This window comes from Aspergillus bombycis (assembly GCF_001792695.1).
Source record: "Aspergillus bombycis strain NRRL26010 chromosome Unknown contig00048, whole genome shotgun sequence".
Taxonomy (NCBI): domain Eukaryota; kingdom Fungi; phylum Ascomycota; class Eurotiomycetes; order Eurotiales; family Aspergillaceae; genus Aspergillus; species Aspergillus bombycis.
Window position 1 is genome coordinate 174,305 of NW_019170050.1, and position 19,096 is coordinate 193,400.

The 19,096-nt window shown below is 49.7% G+C and overlaps 3 protein-coding genes across 3 annotated transcripts; 2 read left to right on the top strand and 1 right to left on the bottom strand.

Annotated features, from left to right (window-relative positions):
- Positions 1-275: 275 nt before the first annotated feature.
- On the top strand, positions 276-4,903 carry ABOM_007116 (E3 ubiquitin-protein ligase SSM4; the record flags this gene model as incomplete). Its single annotated transcript, XM_022534245.1, has 2 exons — positions 276-3,288; positions 3,342-4,903. The coding sequence occupies 2 exons, from the start codon at positions 276-278 to the stop codon at positions 4,901-4,903; spliced, it is 4,575 nt and encodes a 1,524-aa protein (XP_022388701.1).
- Positions 4,904-5,864: 961 nt separating this feature from the next.
- ABOM_007117 (uncharacterized protein) lies at positions 5,865-9,672 on the top strand (the record flags this gene model as incomplete). The annotated part of the gene is made up of 2 exons (XM_022534246.1): positions 5,865-9,201; positions 9,263-9,672. 2 exons carry the CDS (start codon positions 5,865-5,867, stop codon positions 9,670-9,672), a joined length of 3,747 nt encoding a protein of 1,248 aa, XP_022388702.1.
- Positions 9,673-10,585: 913 nt separating this feature from the next.
- ABOM_007118 (acetyl-CoA carboxylase ACC1) lies at positions 10,586-17,569 on the bottom strand (the record flags this gene model as incomplete). Its single annotated transcript, XM_022534247.1, has 3 exons — positions 10,586-17,125; positions 17,183-17,353; positions 17,429-17,569. The coding sequence occupies 3 exons, from the start codon at positions 17,567-17,569 to the stop codon at positions 10,586-10,588; spliced, it is 6,852 nt and encodes a 2,283-aa protein (XP_022388703.1).
- Between the last annotated feature and the right edge of the window lie 1,527 nt (positions 17,570-19,096).

Below are 19,096 nucleotides of genomic sequence, written 5' to 3' on the forward strand. Positions count from 1 at the left end.
GAAGCGCAGCACCATCTTTTCCAGACGTGATGAATGACCCAGCGTATGCTACAAATTACAGAGGAAAGGAAAGGGACTTGGAAGAACCTGATACTTGTCGAATATGTCGGGGCGAAGGTACGGAGGATGAACAACTGTTCTATCCTTGCAAATGCAGTGGTAGTATCAAATTTGTCCACCAGGCATGTTTGGTGGAGTGGTTATCACACTCACAGAAGAAACATTGTGAGCTGTGCAAAACACCGTTCCGCTTTACAAAGCTATACGACCCAAATATGCCTCGGGATTTGCCAACGCCATTATTCCTGAAGCAATTGCTGGTCCATAGCTTTCGCACCGTGGTGACATGGCTGCGATTCGTTCTTGTTGCATTCGTCTGGCTTGGATGGTTACCCTGGTCCATGAGAGCCATCTGGAGAGCTCTGTTCTGGCTTGCAGATGGCCGCTGGTCTGGTGGGGATAACGCTATGCAAGGACCGGCCCGGGAACGCCTTTCTGAAGCAATTGCAAACAGCACCGCTTCGCTTCATAGTGCAGGTGTTGCGACAAGCTCAGCCCTGGCCTCTACATTTGAAACGAACACGGCCGATACGCAGTCCATGCCGTCACCGGCATCGTCAATGTTTAGCTTCTCATCAGGCGAACCGCTACTGCTTACCATTGTAAAGAAGGCATTTTCTGCCCTTTTCTTTCCGGCCATGTCTTCAAGTTCCAGTTCAACAACCGGAAGGACTCCAAATATAACGGTAGGGTTCTATAAGCAGCGGCACCCCTCGTGGCTGTCTGATGTCAAATTCTTGAATAATATCACACCTTCCCCTACTATTAACAATATTCTCATCGACACATTGGAGGGCCAGTTAATTACGTTGCTTGTTGTCATATCCTTTATTCTAATTTTCCTTATCCGTGAATGGGTCGTCCAGCAACAACCGATGGCCAATATCGCGGATGGCGAACGGGAAGCGGCTGTCCAGTTAATAGCAAATAATCGTCCAAACCCCGTGGACGAAAATCCTCGCCTAGGAGATTATAGACCTCTACATCCAGACAACGAACACAACGAACAAGAAACTCACAATCATGAAGATCGCTTCGATCACGCTGACGATGCCTTCCCTGATGCTGTAGCTGAGGTGGACTCGCCTTCTAGGAACATGTCGGTTCGGGATGATAATATGGCGTTTGTGGATGACCTCAGTACGGCGGGTTCCTTCCATCGGAACCTTGAGAGCGATGACGATGAATCGAGCAATGATCTTGTAGCGGAATCAGCATCCCAGATCAATCAACCCTGGCCTGGCGTCGAGACCTTCAGAGACCTCTGGTCACGTGGTCATGGTGACCCTGAACAGGTCCTAAGAATCATACACGAAGAGGGCCGTCAGGATGAGCTCGGTTGGGTTGTCACGGCCATGACAAAGCTACAGCGCAGCGATAGTCCTAGAGTATCCTGGCCTCACAATCAAAGCTCCTCAGGCCCATCCAGTTATGTCCCGCGTCCGGGCGAGACAGACTCAGAACCCGCAAGTCATAACACAATTGCTTCGGCAGGTTCGTTGCTACCGGACTCTCATTGGAACACGGGATCTCAGTCATCAACTCCTGTTGGTCGACCCTGGGATATTGCGAGTTCGCATGCTGGAAGCGATGCTCCTATGGACCAGTTGCACACTGACTTCGCTTTCGATTTCCCGGAATCTGAACCTGGAAGCCAAGAGGATCGGGAGCTGCAGCCAGACGTCCATAGCTCCGCGAATGACTTCGTTGGAGTCGTCCAGGAATTTACGTCACATGAAGCCTCAAGTGCAAACGATACTCCCAATTTGAACCGGGAACCAGCTGCAAACGTGCCGCCCCCAACACAGACGGAACATCCTAATACTGCACCTCCTAGAAATTTGGTTACTAGGCTCTTTGACTGGTTCTGGGCCGACATCACACCTGATGATCAGGCTCAGGAGCGCCCACAGCCAGATGAGGAACACGTAGCTGAGGACCCTGCATTAGAAGAACAATTTGTACCATTGCAAAACAATCGACGCCTTGCCAATGCTGGTGCGCAGGATAATCAAGCGATATTTGCGGATGCTGGAATTGACGGGAACGATGTTGACGCTGTCGAGGAGGGTGATGATCTAGAGGGGATTCTAGAACTCATCGGTATGCAGGGTCCGATCTTTGGTCTCCTACAGAATGGTGTATTCAGCGCACTGCTTATATCATTTACGGTTTCTGTCGGAATTTGGTTACCTTATCTTTGGGGTAAAATCGCCCTCGTCCTTCTAGCCAACCCTATACAACTGGTCTTTGGTGTCCCAATGACGGCAGTATCAGTTTTTGCAGACGTTGCACTTGACACTTTAATTGGCACTCTGGGATATGTCATGTACGGGGTCAGTCTTATCGCCAAATTGTTGTTGAGTCCCCTTAGCGCTCTACTTCCTCTGGGTGACTGGATTCCTCAGACAAAGTCTATCACCACCGCTTCGCTTTCGCTCATTGATGCTAGCAGTCGCCGGCTAGGGAACGTGATTAGTTCCTTCTTTGTGTTCCATGAGTCAGATGTCCCCATGTTCTCCGTCCTCTCTCACAGAGCACTGAAGATACATGAAGAGCGCATCACGATCTTGTTTCGGCTATGCTTTGGAGTAGGTAAATTTGTGTTGTACGACTTCCCACTCCAGTTACTTGCTACTGAAGTACCTGATTCCCAATCGTTCAAGCATGGAATTGCCAGTTTCATCAACTTAATACCCCAGGCTCGCGGTCAACTTTATAAATTTGGGAATCAAATACTCTTCTCTTCGAACGCAAAATGGTTTAATGCAAGCGTGACGGGATTGGCTCCAGGTGCCATAACTGTGGACTACGAACTGGCCGTATGGGACACCAAGGATCGAGTCATCGCTATTTTAATGGGCTATCTCTTAGCGTCAGCTTTGGGTCTGCTATACCTTCGTATCACTGGCCTGCTATCAGGTGCGGACAGAGGGCAGAGGGTTGAAGGCATAGTTGCCGATGTTCTGCACCAAGCTGGTGGAGTCATGAAAGTCATCTTGATCATCGGGATTGAGATGATTGTTTTCCCGTTATATTGTGGTACTCTGCTTGATATCGCATTGCTTCCTCTTTTCGATAATGCTACTATTATATCGCGCCTTGAATTTACATCGTCGTCTCCACTTACTTCATTGTTTGTGCATTGGTTCATTGGCACCTGTTACATGTTTCATTTCGCTCTTTTTGTGTCCATGTGCAGGAAAATCATGAGAAGTGGTGTTCTCTGTATGTTCGACCTTCCCTACGTTTCGATGACATATACTGACAGCATTCAACAGATTTTATTCGCGATCCCGACGATCCGACCTTTCACCCCGTGCGTGATGTTCTAGAGCGTAGTATAACCACCCAACTACGCAAGATTGCATTCAGTGCTCTTGTGTATGGCGCTCTAGTCATCGTTTGTCTTGGCGGTGTCGTCTGGGGTTTGTACTATGCATTCGACGATGTGCTCCCTATCCATTGGTCTGCCACAATGCCAGTCCTTGAATTCCCCGTTGACCTCCTGTTCTACAACTTCCTCATGCCGCTTGTGATTCGATCAATCAAACCTTCGGACGGATTGCATGGCCTCTACAATTGGTGGTTCTATAAGTGCGCACGTTTCTTACGACTGACTAACTTCTTTTTCAATGAGAGGCAGCCAGATGAGGAAGGTTACCATGTCAGACGGTCTTGGTGGGCTACGCTATCGCGGGCAAAGGGGGATATTGGCCACCCTGTGAAAAGTGGAGAACGGCAACGTGATGCTGATGACAAGCATATTGACGCCTACTTTGTTCGGGATGGTAAATTTGTCCGCGCCCCTGCATCTGATCAGGTTCGGATTCCAAAGGGTAATTCCGTGTTTTTGGAGGTGTCAGAATCAAATGAAAGAATCGATGGACTTCCTGAGACCAACGAGGGACTACACAGCCGAGCGAATCCCATGTTTACGATGGTTTACATTCCGCCCTTTTTCCGAACCCGGATTGCCGCATTTATTTTCTCGATATGGGTATTCGCGGCTGCTACTGGCGTAGGCGTCACAGTTATTCCATTGGTCGTCGGCCGGAAAATGATGTCGTCGCACTTCCCCAACCGACCGGTGAACGACATCTATGCCTTCTCCGCAGGCATCTGCATAGTTGGTAGCGCTGCCTATCTGGCGCTTTATTGTCACACGAGCTTTGCTGCGGTGAAAGACCGTTTGAGGCCATATTTACAGTCGCCTCGCCAGGCTTGTCTCGGGTTGACAGGCGCTATAGCCAATGCCCTTCAGCTCGCCTACCTCGCTTTGGCGTTCTCGGTGTTTTTACCGTCACTATTTGCTCTGGTAATTGAGCTTTACGTGTTAGTTCCCGTGCATACGTATCTGGATGGTGCACAGACACACGTCATCCATTTTGTGCAGGACTGGACTATTGGAGTACTCTATGTCCAAATGGCAATCAAATTCGTACTTTGGTATTCCACCTCTCGTCCCGCGGCCGCTCTCAATGGTATATTCCGTGATGGTTGGCTGAAGCCCAATGTAAAGCTCGCCACGCGAGCTCTACTGCTTCCAGTCATACTCTTAACGGCAATCGCAGTTGCCTTGCCATTGTCGGGTGGATTTCTGGTCAATTCGACCGTATTTTATTCCACCCCCGAGGTTCAGTTCAAGGTTTACCGTTATGCATATCCTCTGACATTGCTTCTGAGCTTGCTGTTTTGGATTGGTTTCCTCGTAAATCGACAGGTGGAGAAATGGAGGGTCAACATCCGTGATGATGTCTACCTAATTGGAGAGCGCCTTCATAACTTCCGCGAGAAGCGGGCGAAAGATGTCGGTGTACCCCGACGAGTGATCACGGGGTGATTCCATGTTAAATACAAAACCTTTTCAAAAGAAACCATTTTGAGTTCTTCGATTCGTGTACATGCTATGACTGATGAATAGACTTTTTTCTTCTTCTATTTTTCCGTCCCTTTCGATCACATTCACACTGGAAATTTACCTGATGGCTGCCTGGTCTATTTGTTATGTGGGTATCCATCCAAGTGGGTCCTAGCAAACCCTTTGTTGTTTTTTTCTCTTTTTTTATTAATATTACTTCGCTCGCTTCCATATCGAGTAGTCCCTCCCTTACTCCAAGATTGCATAATGTGTCATCTTTTAGTCTATTGTACATACTTTGGAAATGTAAGGTTCGGTACATAATGTACAGACTAGATAAGAGTAGTCGGATGTAACATGATCAACGAAGGTACAGTCGATCTAGTATGTACATTATCCTGCAAACCCTAAATCACTTCATCTATCAATGGCAAGCAATGACCTATCCAAACCCTCCAGGCCAGCTTGAACCATGAAAGATCTACTAGCTAATCTGTATCATGAGCTTAATGCTCTGAAACAGGCAAGGATGTGGCTTGTGCAGGCGATGCACGGATGTCATGCATGCGCCACTGCTAGGGAAATGACCAATCATTAACGCATGAGCCTGGAGCCTGGGAATCGCGGCTGCCTGCCACGTGATGCGCCAAGCTTGCGCGGACTTGTGGCTTGGCGATGGAGGCTTTACTGCACTCGCCACTCCCTATTGGTTAGGCAACAGAATTCCTGCCCACCTTCAATCTATTCTTATTCCTCCTGTCGCTCTTTGCCCCTCGACTTTGATATCTACTGAACAAACAATTGTTGAAGCTGCGCGACCAAAACACTCCTAGCAACAGTTTTTGAAATCATGCATTGCCACTGGTAACGGCGGCGTGTTATCTGCAATGCTCTGAATCCCTGTTGAATCTTACAATTCGTCCCGGACAGCCTGCGCGCCAAGATGTCCGTTCTCCGTCATGGGGGTTCGTACCTCCAGCGACGCCTTACCAAGATGTATACAGACACCAAGACCTCTTGTGAGAGTGTAACGACAGCTTCAAAAGCGGTTGATGATCCGGAGCTAGTTGCTCTTCACCGGAGCTTTCGAACACAAAGAGACAGGCTTCTGGCATGGGGTCTAGATTGGAGCGACGCCAGCGCTGCGCAGCCGAACGATATCGATGAATCGCTAACACAAGCTGGCTACAGCGATGTTGTTGCCAGTGTCATGTCTTCTATACAAGAGCTTCTCAATGAAGCAGAACGCATTCAGCATGCAGGGACTTCCGACCTTCCCCCCAAAGGCGCTCGGTCAGACCCGCCCTCGAAGGATGGTCTTAGTAGTCTGCCACTTAAGACGCACTGGACTGACGAAGATATCAATCGGTCTAAGCATCTTCTCGCCGACCTAACCGCTTGCATTGATACCCTTTACGACCTGTCCCGCTCACGACGCAACATGACCGCTAGTGGACAGTCGGCTACCAAGGCCCGGTCACGACAATATCCTGGGTCAACAGCAGAGGATACCATCTATACTGTTTTCCCGGATTCTAAACCATATCATGGTGCCGCTATTGACTCCAAGCACCCCAAAACACAGCTTGATACATTTGAATATTCGCCATTTTTCAATCGCGCTGCCACAACCCTCGAAAAGCCACAACTCGATAAGTCATTCAGCAAGATATCCCTAACTACGAACCACTACATTATCGATCGTTCGGCTCTACAGCTGTCCGGAGCATCCCACGATAATAGCCCCCCACCCTACGAAATTGTAGCCGCCTCGACCAATTCGCGGGCCATCGGGCGCATGAAGACATCAGCATCACCTTTTTTGCGGGGCACGAAAGATTCTACTGTCACCATTCTGGTTGAGTTTACTCCCATAATGCTTGAGAACTCAGGGGCGTCTACAGCACCAGGAATTCAACGGCTGGATCATGTGCATCAGACTCTTGACCAGCTTGTCCAAAACGCCCGGGTTTCCCATCTGGGCTTGTTGAAGTTTCTCGGCTACTATGTTGATATGTCTAACTCCCGATATGCCTTTATCTATCAGATGCCAGTTGACTACTTTCCCTTCTTACGCAACCCTACCGATCTATTGAACGGGCTAAAACCCAAGCCTTTGTTGTCGCTCTTCCAGTTGGGTGAAGAGTATCACGTACCTAACCTAGAAACACGTTTTCGCTTGGCTTATGACCTTTTAATGGCTGTTTTACAACTACGGAGCCAGAACCTTGTGCACGGAAATATCAACAGCAGCAATGTTCTTATCTTCCCTGGGTTGACAAACTCAAATACCGATGAAGTTGGACTGACAGAGAACTTGCGGCGTCCCTACCTGACCTCGTTCGCTCAATTCTCCGGGACCAGTTCATCTCCTGAGCCTCTTTCATCGAGCATGTATCGTCATCCGGATGATAAGAGGTCTCTGGGAGATGACGCTTCCTGGGCATATGACCTTTACTCGCTTGGTCTGGTATTGATGGAGATCGGTCTATGGACGCCTATCAGCCGCTTGTGGAAGATGAAGTACAACAACTCTATGTTCAAACAAAGGATCGAGAATGTTTATCTTCAGAAGCTGGGTCCCAAGTGCGGTAGCGCATACCTTCATGTGGTACAGCTCTGTCTAGACGCGCCCAACTTCCATCTTTCAACCCAGCCATTCGATGATTTTAACCTCAGGGTTCCTCAAACATTTCACTATCCTGTGTTAGATCTTTCCGAGCCTGACAGTATCTTCTCATTCTCCATGAACTTCATTTACACTATGTCCAAGATCGTTTGGTCTTGCTGCAGGATTGATATTTTCTCGGCGCCCGGGGCTGAGGAGTTGGACGATTGCCTCCCACTTGCTCTTGTTCCAGGATCAGAGCCCGCGGCTACGAAAGAGCCTGTCAGAGACTATAACCCCACTCCTGAGCCCTTCGTTCCATATACCGAACCATTTGCCACGCTTCCTACTGCCGAAATGAAACTGATAAGAGAAAAGATGGGCTTGGATGAGAGGAAAGTGCGGAAGAGAACGTTTAAGAAACTCGCCAATGTTGAAATACCTCAGGAGCATCTCAACGAGTGGAACTTTCAGATGTTACCTCGGTTGAGAAAACTCCTACAAAAGATCTTAAAAGACTCATCTGAGTCGTGCAGCGTCACTCTCATGATGACAGGCGAAGCCCCTGAAAGTGCCAGGACGACGATCTGCGTGACGTGTGCTAGTGCGAAAAAAGTCAGGGCTGCCTTGAAAAAATACTTCGCTATTGATCGGGAAGATTGGGATTTGATCGTTCTTCGTGGCGACATTCAACGCTCAAAGGTCCCTCGGAAGAAACGTCGTAGGCCAGCAAAATCTGGTCCTGAGAGAAACGACGTGTCTGCGTCCGTTCGTCCGGACCCAAACCCTTTATATCAGCCTCGTCCTCTCTGCGGTGCCTCCATAGGCGCCTTCATGAATGAAGAGCACTTGCCTCCGGTAACTTATGGTGGGGCTATCCTGGTGGATGGAATGCCTTACGGTATGACAGTGCATCATATGTTGGAGTCGCCCAGTGATCAGGAGGACGGCGAGGATGAAGATCCCGGTGCTCCTCTCCGGTCGGCAGGGAACTGGCCTCGAGATCCCGCACCACAGGAAGCAGAATTCATGTACAGCTGGTGTGATGAAAATCCGTCAGAACTTGAACTTGAGATATCGGAAGACGAGGATGGCGACGATAATTCCATCTCGCTTAGCCTAGAAGGGACTTACGACGACTTCAACCTTTCTGATGGCTTCTCCTCAGATGAGGACGCATTTGACATTGATGAGGATGAAGACTCGGCCTCAGTAGGTGACACAGCTGGTATCGATCCAGGCGACGAGCCACCGTTGTTCGTCACCCAGCCAGCGATCGATGACGTTCACGAAGATTTTTTCCCGTGTCCTGAAGATCGTGACGACGAACATCTAGCCTCTCACTCTCTTGGATTTGTCCATGCTTCTTCTGGTGTCAGACGCTGGACACGCAAAGGCATTAGGCATGAAATTGATTGGGCCTTGATCAGGATTAATGATGATCGGATTGATGCGCGCAACATAGTGTTCAGTCAACGTCCTATGCAACAGACTGAAACCATTTATTTGAACGATATTGCACGCCTCGAAGATCTTGGCGGCTTGAAAGTTCATTGTTGCGGTCGAACCAGCGGCTTGCAAAGTGGGCAGATATCTCGAGCAATGACAATAGTAAAACTCCACGGCCGACAGACGTTCTCGACGAGTTTCTGTGTAGACGGGAACTTCGGTGGTAAGTAAGCATACCCAGGATCCCTGGTTGCTCTGGATTTTTTTTCTCTAACTTATTCTAGTACCCGGCGACTCAGGAGCATGGGTCTTCGAAAAGTCAACCGGTCGAGTATGCGGCCACGTCCTAGCTTGGTCGGAGAAAAGCCACACGGCATACATTGCCCCAATGGAAGTCATGTTAGAGGACATCGCCCGCACCCTGGACGCGACATATGTCAGTCTACCAGGCTATCCACATGAGTCTTTCTCGTATCCCGCGCCCGGTTCTTCCCACTTTGAACCTCAAAACCCAAGATATCGCGCCCCGCTCCCACTACCAGAGCAGCTTCCGGTTGATATCGGACGTCTACGTATAGAGGATCCTAGCATGGGCCCGGTGCACCCTAGCCGAGCTCGAGAGGTCTCCACCCCATATCGAGGAATGCCGCCCATCCTGACTCCACCCCGCAGCTTGGAGAGGCAGCTCGCATAAAATTTCGGTCTTTTTCGTTTTTCCTTCCTTACTCTCTTATATCAACCTTCATACCGCAATTTTTTGTTTTCTATACCCCTTCTCTCCTTTTTTTTTTTATTTTTTCATTTCTTAATTGCTATCTCGAACTCTATATATCATCATTCGTGACTCTTGGGTCTGGCTCGGCATTCTGCGATTCTGTTCTTGCCTTTTTTTTATGGTTATGATTATACATGAGTGGATGGGAAAGAACTAAATAATACCCCTTTGCGCATTTGTTACACGGTTTCTAATCTCACTTTCGTCAGACATTGGGCGATTTACTTCCTCGGGCTTCTCATAATCTCCACTTGTCTCTCTCATTCTACTTTGTGATCAGAACATGATTCCATCGTCTTGAAATTGACGTCCGGAAACACATAGTTGTACATAGATAGGACTGGGTCAGAATATACTGGATAGTCATTCAATAATTTTTTTGTGTGCTAAGATTTCCGTCATTGTTGATAAGGATATGCCCCAGCTGATGCTTTGAGTCATCCATAATCTATCTTCTGCTCATTTTAAATCTAGAAGCGTTTTTTCTTTTCTTTTTCTTTTTTTAAAAAAAATATTCAAATGCTGTGGTCTCATGTAGTTACAAACCTAGGGGCCGAGTTGCTACTCTGATATCTTGAAGTGCTTTTAATATTTTGATATTTATTTTTCTGACTAGAATGTAATGAACAAATAGTTAAGGATAAATGTTAATAACCGACATCAAACACGTCATATGCATCAAGAATCACAGAAACCAGAAACATAACATGCACCCTCCCAAAAGCCGAACCCCGATCCCTGTCTCGTGCCCATTGCCTAAGTGCATGACTTTATATATGACATAAAAGAAAAACAAGAGACCATCCACACCATTTAATACTAAATGCAGGATTTATGACGAAAGGTACTTGAGAACAGCCTCCTTCTCTTCAACAGGAAGCATGCTCAGAACCTGCTGTACACCCTTCAATCCACCGTCCTTGTTGCCGATAAGCAATTGCGCAACATCTGCAGCAACGGATTCGGTCTTGAGGGATTCAATCTTTGTCTGAATGAGCTTCTTGTTTTCCTCATACCACAAGGCCACGCGTTGGTCATCATGCTCCAATTCGTCATCAAGAATTCCAGTCCAGGTGCGCAGGGTGTTAAGGTGAATCGAGCGAGCGGATTCAGTAGAAGAGACGTTTCCGGCGGGTACGGCCGGGATGGCACCACTGCTGGCGTCGCGGGGTGCGGGAGATGGTGCCGCAGCAACCATGCGCTTAAGGATAAGTTCCTCGCTGAGACGACGACGCACACGCCAGTAGAAGAATCGACGTGCGTTCTTCCAAGTGAGCGACCGGCGAATAGTGTTCTTGGCCTCCATGCGGCCAGCACGGTCATGAAGATCAGCAAACTGCAGAGCAATCTGCAAATAGACGGGCAGGAGTTGCTCCTCGCGGGCAGCCATCTTGGTCTTGATCTCCGACAACTGCTCCTTACTGAGCGACGGGTCCTCAAGAGAGCGTCGGAGCTCACCATAAGTAGCATCCAGGCGAGCCATGGTATCCAATTGTTTGTCACGGCGGTATTTAATGTTAACAATACCCTCAGGCTCAAGGACACCACCGCGAGCTTCCTCATCAGCGTACATCTCCATCTGGTCTGGATTAATTGTAGGGTCAATGACGACCCAAGAACCGCCACGAAGTTCACCGAAGGGCGGGATGTAGACGAAGATGGGCTGCTCATACTTGACCAAAGCATCAACGATGTACGAACCATACTTCAGAACCTCATTGTACATGTCGCGCTGTCCACCCGAGAAACCTCTCCAGTTGGCCAGGATCATCACAGGCAGTTGTTCACCGTTGTTGAAGTCACGAAGGGCTTGGGCTGTCTTGAAGGCAGAGTTAGGGTACCACACTCCACCGGCTTCGGTGCTGATCATCTCCATCGAGTCTGGGTTGGCCGGGTCGGCTGGAGTAACGTTCTCCACCGAGCGAGTCTCAACAGCGATGACACCCATAGGGATACCACCCAGTCGCGCTCGACCAACAACAACAGTACGAGCCCAACCGCCAAGAGCTTCTTCGAAAGATCCCGCGTCAAACAAGCCAGGAAGGAAGCCCTCCTCATCCTCTTTACCGGCAATGAGCCAGCGAGGGTCATAGGCCTGCTTGGAAGGAGGATGGTACTCGATGTCACGATCCCAGTTGTCAGACCAAGGGCGGATCGGATTGGGTGACCCCTTCCTGTCAGGAACGAAGGACATCCATTCAACGATCTTCTGCACACCTTCGAAGTCGTCATTAGCAGTCATGTGCGAAACTCCGTTCCTGTACATAATCTGCGTTCCACCAAGTTGGAGGTTAGATGTGTAGACCTCTCTGCCCAACAGCTTGTTAATGGCCGGAGCACCCGTGAGAATAATTGGCTGGCCCTCAACCTGGATAGCTCTTTGTCCGAGACGGACGAGATAGGCACCGATACCGACCGAACGGCAAGTGACCAGAGTAATCGTGAAGATGTCCTCATAAGCCTTGGAGGTGGCACCTGCAATTAGGCCAGAGCCCTTAAGACATTCAACACCTAGACCGTCCTTGGCACCGATGATAGTGGTGATCTTGTGCCGCTCTTCACCTTCATCGTTGATCAACTCAGTGATAACTTCCTTCTTCTGGCTCGCGTCGAACTTCTTCTTAACCTCGGGAGTAAGGTAGAGGTACTTGAACCCAGCCTCAGGTCTCTCAGGATCATTCCAAGCGACCGAGAAGTACGGGATCAACTCATCAGCCATTCCGATACGAGCACCCGAGTTGGCAGAAAGGTAGATACGAGGAATGCCAAGCTTTCTTGCCAACTCGGTACACTTGTGGAAGAACTTGTCCTCTTGTGGACCAAACGATCCAATTTGGAATGTGATATCATTGGCAACGATGATAAAGCGCCGTCCACGAGGATATTCAGGGGTGCGGGCAGTCACGAGCCAACCCACCATACCGTGCGTGTTCGTACCAGGGCCTCTCGAAATTTCCACCAGATTGTCAGTGTCATCCAGCACAAGCTCGGTGTAGTCGATGCATTCACCAACGGGAGGGCGCTGCTCCGCCAATGATGGCACCTTAGCGATGGCTTTGGTCCAGCTATTCTGGAAGGCTTGCCTGAAGAGCTCTGGGAAATCGTACACATATTGGGTGCCCATCAGATGAGCCTTGTACCGCTTAGGCTGGAGCCACTCCTTGGTGGGGTATGGCGTGGAGACAGGGCGCAAATGCATGGATCCGAGCTTGTTGGTACCACCAATGCTGTGGAAGACCCATTCGCCCTTTTCGGACTTCTTCTCAATGTAGAGTTCCACCTGGATAATGAAACCATAGGTGTTGGTAATGATCACACGCAGAGGGTATGGGGCTCCAGTGGCGGGGTCAGTACACAGGATACGGATCTCAGCGCCAGTAACGCGAAGTCGCCAGAGGCGACGGCCGAAACGATCCAAGAAGCCAGCCAAGGCCTCCTCGACGTCCTTCGGCTGCAGGTTGAACACGGGAGAGAAGTTGATGAAGATGTGGTTCAGATCAGAGTTGTTGTTGCCAATAATCTCAAGAGCGTCCAAGATATCGTTCATCAACCGGTCAGCCTCGGAGATCAGATACTCTGCCGTAGGGATATCGTCACGAAGGCGGCCCGGACGCACCACCGCACGCACAAAGTAGCGCTTGTCCAACGCCTTGTCACTCTCCGGGCCCTTACCAATCGCCTCATAGACGTGAATGTTCCGGTTTTCCGTGAAGACTGGCTTGATCTTGAACTTGGACAACCGGCCGAGTTCCAGCTGGAATGCCAGAGCAGGCTCACTATGACGGATGCTCTCATCCTCCTCGTAAGTAGGTCCTCGGAAGGTATAGTAGCCTGGGTAGATGCCATTCTTGCCACAGATAAAAGTAACACGGCGGATGCGACGAGCAAGCAACTCATCCTTGACATCAGCCAGAATTTCATTGATCTGAGAGACAATCTGTGTGTCGTCAAGGTCTTCAACATCGCGCACAGCGATATTGCAAACACCAGTCAACTCGCTGTCGCTTTCAATTCGAGGAGCCGGTCGACGCTTGCCCTCCAGCGTGGCAAGAAGGCCATTATCAGAAGGCTTCTTTGCCTTTGAGCCAGCCCGAGGGAAGACCTCCAAGGCTCTAGGCAGGTATTCCTCAGCATCCTCCAAGTACTGGACTGGGAGAAGGACACCCTTTCTGGCAGGCTCGTTGCTTCCATCATTGACCAGGTAGGACATGTCACTGATGGAGTTCAGCCTGCGGAAGGGATTGTTCTCCGCTGTTGGGGTGCTTGGGGTCGACGGGTGTGTCGACGTGACACCGCCAAACTCAGGTTGTCCGAGCTTATCAAGCGTGAAGTCCCACGAAAGCAGTGGCGGCTCGCCGGAAGAGTGGTACTGAATGCCTTTTAAGGTGTAAGCACGGTAGGCACGGCGAACATAAACCTCGAGAGCAGCCAGCGTAACCCAGGCATCTTGATGCACGAAGAAGCGAGGCAGCACATCGAAAACAGTGTACTTCGAATCGACCACCTCCTTCAGCACGCCGAAATCGGGTTCGCGATGGTCCCAACCGGTCTCACCGTAGCGCGACTCAACAACCGAGGAACGTAAAATTAGCTCCATTTGCGAGAGGCGTTCCTCCAACGAGGGAAGAGCGCACTGGATAAGAACTTCACGTGCCTTCAGAGTGACCTTAGCAGCAGATCGGGATTCAAGTTCTGTGAGTTTCTGGAGAATCGGCTTGAAGTGCTTGCTGACGTTGCCGACGCCAGGTTGGTTGGGACGGTACATTGCCAGAATGGCAAGAATCAGGTTATTCTTGGCGCCAATGCGACTATGAGAGAGCACAGTCTGGACAACGCTGAGAATATCATCCTTATGCTCGTCTCTGAGTTTCAGGATAGCATCTTCGTCACGAGTGTTGCGACCAGAGAATAACTTCTCCACTTCGTAGTATTGCTCCAAGAGCCCAATGAAGACATTGAATTCGTTGGTCTTTAGTCCATCGATATACTTGTTGATGACTTGCTCCAGAGGCAAGAGAGTTGTTCTCAAGATTTCAGCGTCCGCGGGATTGAGGTTTTCTTCGATAAATCGAGCAATGGTCTTTTGGAGCTGCTTCGCCGGGAATTCTGTCTTCCGGGCACGTGCACGATCGACAATATTTTGAAGCTGAGTGTCTAGTCTCTGAGGCATACGAGAGTGCAGAGCGGAAGACTGAGCATTCCACTCTCCATAGGGGAGCTCAGGGTCCCGAAGAACTTCCACAAGCTCCTTGAGCGTGGTACCCATGATTACTTGGTTATCAAATCCTCGCAGAATGTTTTCCAGGATGCTATGGAGCAGGAAGAACCTCTGGGGAGGCTTGTTACCTACAACCTGGGGGGGACCAAGATCCGGCAACTGCCCGGTGAAAGGTTGGGCATGCTTGACGCGGGAAGGATCATCCAAGGCGAGGATACCGAGGATATCACCGGCCTCCAGAGTAGCACCAGGCTGCTTGATCAACTGGACAATTCCGTCTTCTTGAGCGATCAAAGGCATGTACATCTTCATCACCTCAACTTCAGCGAAGGCCTGGCCAGCCCGGACGTGTTCACCATTCTCAACAGTGAACTTGACGAGCTTGCCGGGGGAGGGCGTGCGGAGCTGTGTCGGGTCGTTCTCTTGCTCAAGTAGGCAGGTCTTGCCGTCGACACTGAGGCGTGTTGCGGCCGCTTCCTCCTTCCAGTAGACGTTGTGGCTGCGACCATTGAGGAGGACTAGCAAGCCACCATCGGCCAGCGCACGGACGCCGACGGAGCACTTAGATCCGTTGATGAACAGGTGGTAGCTGTCCAAGCTTGCTCTAGTGGCGGTGAACTTGTAGCGCAGACCTTCGTAAATGAAATCAACAGGGAAAACGGTCTTCAAGACGTCCTTCGAGGGCACTTGACCCTTCTCGAGACCCTTCCGGTACTCCTCTACACCGGCTTCGCTGGCCTGGTGTGCCTTAGTAACCGCACCACACAACACAGCAACAATGGGATCAGGGCGTTCAGCAGTGAGTTTGTTGGTGATCAGCTGATCCAGCCATCCGGTTGTGATTGTGTTGTCCTCGAATGCAGGGGTTTCGAGTAGCTTAATCAAGTACTCGACGGTCGTCCGGAAATCACCACGGATGCTCAATTCCTTCAAGGCGATCACCATGTGTTTCCGTGAAGCGGAACGATTCTCACCATAGGCGAAGATGTGACCGAACTGACTGTCTGAGAAACTGTGAATGCCTCCGGCTGTACCGACAGAGAAGTAACCCCAAACATTGGACGAACTGCGGAAGTTCAGTTCGTGCATGGTACCACTGGAAGGCTTGAAGCCCTCGCCTGGATCCTCGGAGGTGATACGGCAAGCAGTGGTATGTCCCTTGGGTTGCGGGCGACGCTGCGTCTTGTAGCTTTCTTCGTTGGAGAAATCGAAGTCAATCTCGGAAGATGTGTTTGGGTCCACACCATAGAGCAAGCGAATATCGCGGATCCGATGCAGGGGAATACCCATAGCAATCTGGAGTTGAGCAGCTGGCAGGTTGACACCTGAGACCATTTCAGTTGTAGGGTGCTCGACCTGGAGACGGGGGTTCAGTTCCAAGAAGTAGAACTTGTCATCTGCATGCGAGTACAGATATTCCACGGTACCAGCCGACACATAACCAACCAGCTTTCCCAGGCTGACAGCCGCACGCTCCATAGCTTGGAATGTTGCAGGCTTGGCGATTGTTACGGGGGCCTCTTCAATGATCTTCTGGTGTCGCCGTTGGACCGAACAATCTCTGCCAAACAAGGAGATATTGTTGCCATACTGATCAGCCAGCAGCTGAACTTCCAAGTGGCGGGCATTCCCAGCAAGTTTCATGATGAAAATCGGGGATCCGGGGATTTCATTCGCGGCGGCATTATACAAGTTGACGAAGTCTTCTTCACCTTCAACCTTACGAATGCCCTTTCCTCCTCCACCTTCGGAAGCCTTGATCATCACAGGGAAACCAATCTCCTTGGCTTTCTGCAGACCTTCCTCCGGAGAGAAGGTGCAACCGCGGTTGTAAACATCATCTTCAACAGTGACAATGCCATTGTCGTCAACCCTCACGTCGTCGACACCAGTTCCAGACCACGGGATGCAAGGAACACCAGCGTGTTGGGCGACAATTGTGGACGAAATCTTGTCACCCAGTGAGCGCATGGCCGAGGACGGTGGTCCAATGAAAAGGATCTTCTTGGGAGAAGCAGCGAGCGACTCAGGTAGGCGAGGGTTTTCAGAAGCATGACCCCATCCGGCCCACACGGCGTGGACGTCCATTCGTTCGGCAACATCAACGATCAGCTCGACGTTCGCATAGTTATTGTTATTTGTGCCCCCCGGAACCTAAGAAGTCCGCTGTCAGCTTAAACATCGCAAGTTTAGCTTTCGACCATTCCGTACCTCAACATATTGGTCCGCCATACGGATATAGTCTGCATTTGCCCGCAAATCTTCTGGCGTTGCCATCACCGTAAACTGAATCGCACGTTCATTGCCGAATGTTTCGTAGGCCCATTTCCGGACCGAACGGATTTCTTTCACAGCTGCGATACCATTGTTGGCAATCAAAACCTGTACAAAACAATATTATTAGTTTCGGCTACTTCCTACCGATTCACTTCCTAGACCACCGTCGGATGTGCTCACCGAAGTAATCACTGAATGACCGCCATGCTTGGCCACAAAGTCTTTGACACTGCTCGGTGCTGCAGCTTCGAGGTGGTTACCACCGATAAAATGTGAGGGAAGGTTGTATTGGGCTGTCGAGGTTCCGTTGGTGAGGGCCATGATGAAATCAGTGAATTATAGATTATACAACTCGCATGCGAGATATCCAGGTAAAATGTCTAGAAGAGTAGAGGTATAATCGAAGTAGAGCTCAGGACGTAATCAGCGAGGAGAGAGGACTGTAGAATTGCCTGGATCGTAGTGGTACACGTGCTGAGTAGGGGAGATTAGAATATGATAACGTAAGAAAAGACCCTCTCTAGAGAAGCAGATAAGCCTCCACACGGCGTCAGAGAAAAGAAGTCGTCAGAAGGAAGAAGGGGCCGTAATAAAAGTAAGATGAGAGGGTTCCCTTAGCTGTGAGGTGAGGAAGTAATGTCAGCAATCAACCCGGAGTGCGAAAAGCGAGAAGTACGGGCAATAAAAAAAAAGAGGGCATGGATGAAAGTGGATGGATGGACGGCCTGGGGCGGGAAACGTCGCAAACGGCAAGTGGCAGGTTTGGGAACCGCGCAGGGAACCAGGTACGGAACGGTAACTTAAAGGTAGTATCCATGTACATGTACCGTAGGTATGTACTGCGTACTCCGTATCTCTGTACCGAGTGTAGAAGGGAGGCCAGATCTTACCGCTAATTACCACCTCAACCAATATAGTAGGGTATTGAAAAAGGAAGAAAAAGGTGAAAGAGGTCCGGAGTATGAGGAGAAAGCAGGACAGGAGGGGAGAGAGAAGGGTTATATTCAATCTTGTCCTTATTTATTTATTTTTTTTTTCTTTTTTTTCTTTTCTTTTCTATTCTCAATGTATCTAGAGGTCTAGGTGTCGAGAACCACTAGTCAAGAAGGGGTTTAGGTCAAGAAACCTGAGTAGGGGAAAAAAGAGCTGTGGGTCAGCGCCAACTTGGGAACGACACCCCAACTTCTTCCCAATGCGCTTGTTGGGCCCCATGACGTTTACTTCCCACCACTTTTTCTCCTTCATCAACATTCTCTGCGATCCAATCAGCTGCCCGAAGTCCACGGCGGAACTGGCGATGATTAGGTACCAGCCAAGTTTTATGACTCCATTCCAGACCCGATGCCAATCAATGTATCGTGATTACTCTTGCTCTTATCTTAGTGTGCATCTGTGATATATAGTTTGAAGAGTCCGCTCTCCGAAAACCATCACCCGCCTCATGACAGCAACCCTAAGAAGATCCTACAACAAAAAAAAAGAGAGAGATCCTCGAAGAGAGAGAGAGACAAATTCATTAAGATATCTCCAATCTCGAGGTCATGAATTAGCCAGGCAAGAAAACCTGTAAAAATCCGTACTAAACATCCAATGCGAAGAACATGGGTCTCGGCACTTGCATGCCACTGGTACGTACTCGGGACGTTGCATTGGTCACCAGATCTGAGTCCAAGCCCTACTGTGTAGTGATCTAGAATACCAGTACTCCGTATATTGGTCTATATTGGTCTACCCCTATAGCTCTACATCTGTGCTCTGGATGACAACCCATGCCTTGGTACCAATATAAATTGCGACGATCCCATTTATTTGCTAAAATGACATGAAGAAACTCTTGGGCCAGCCAAG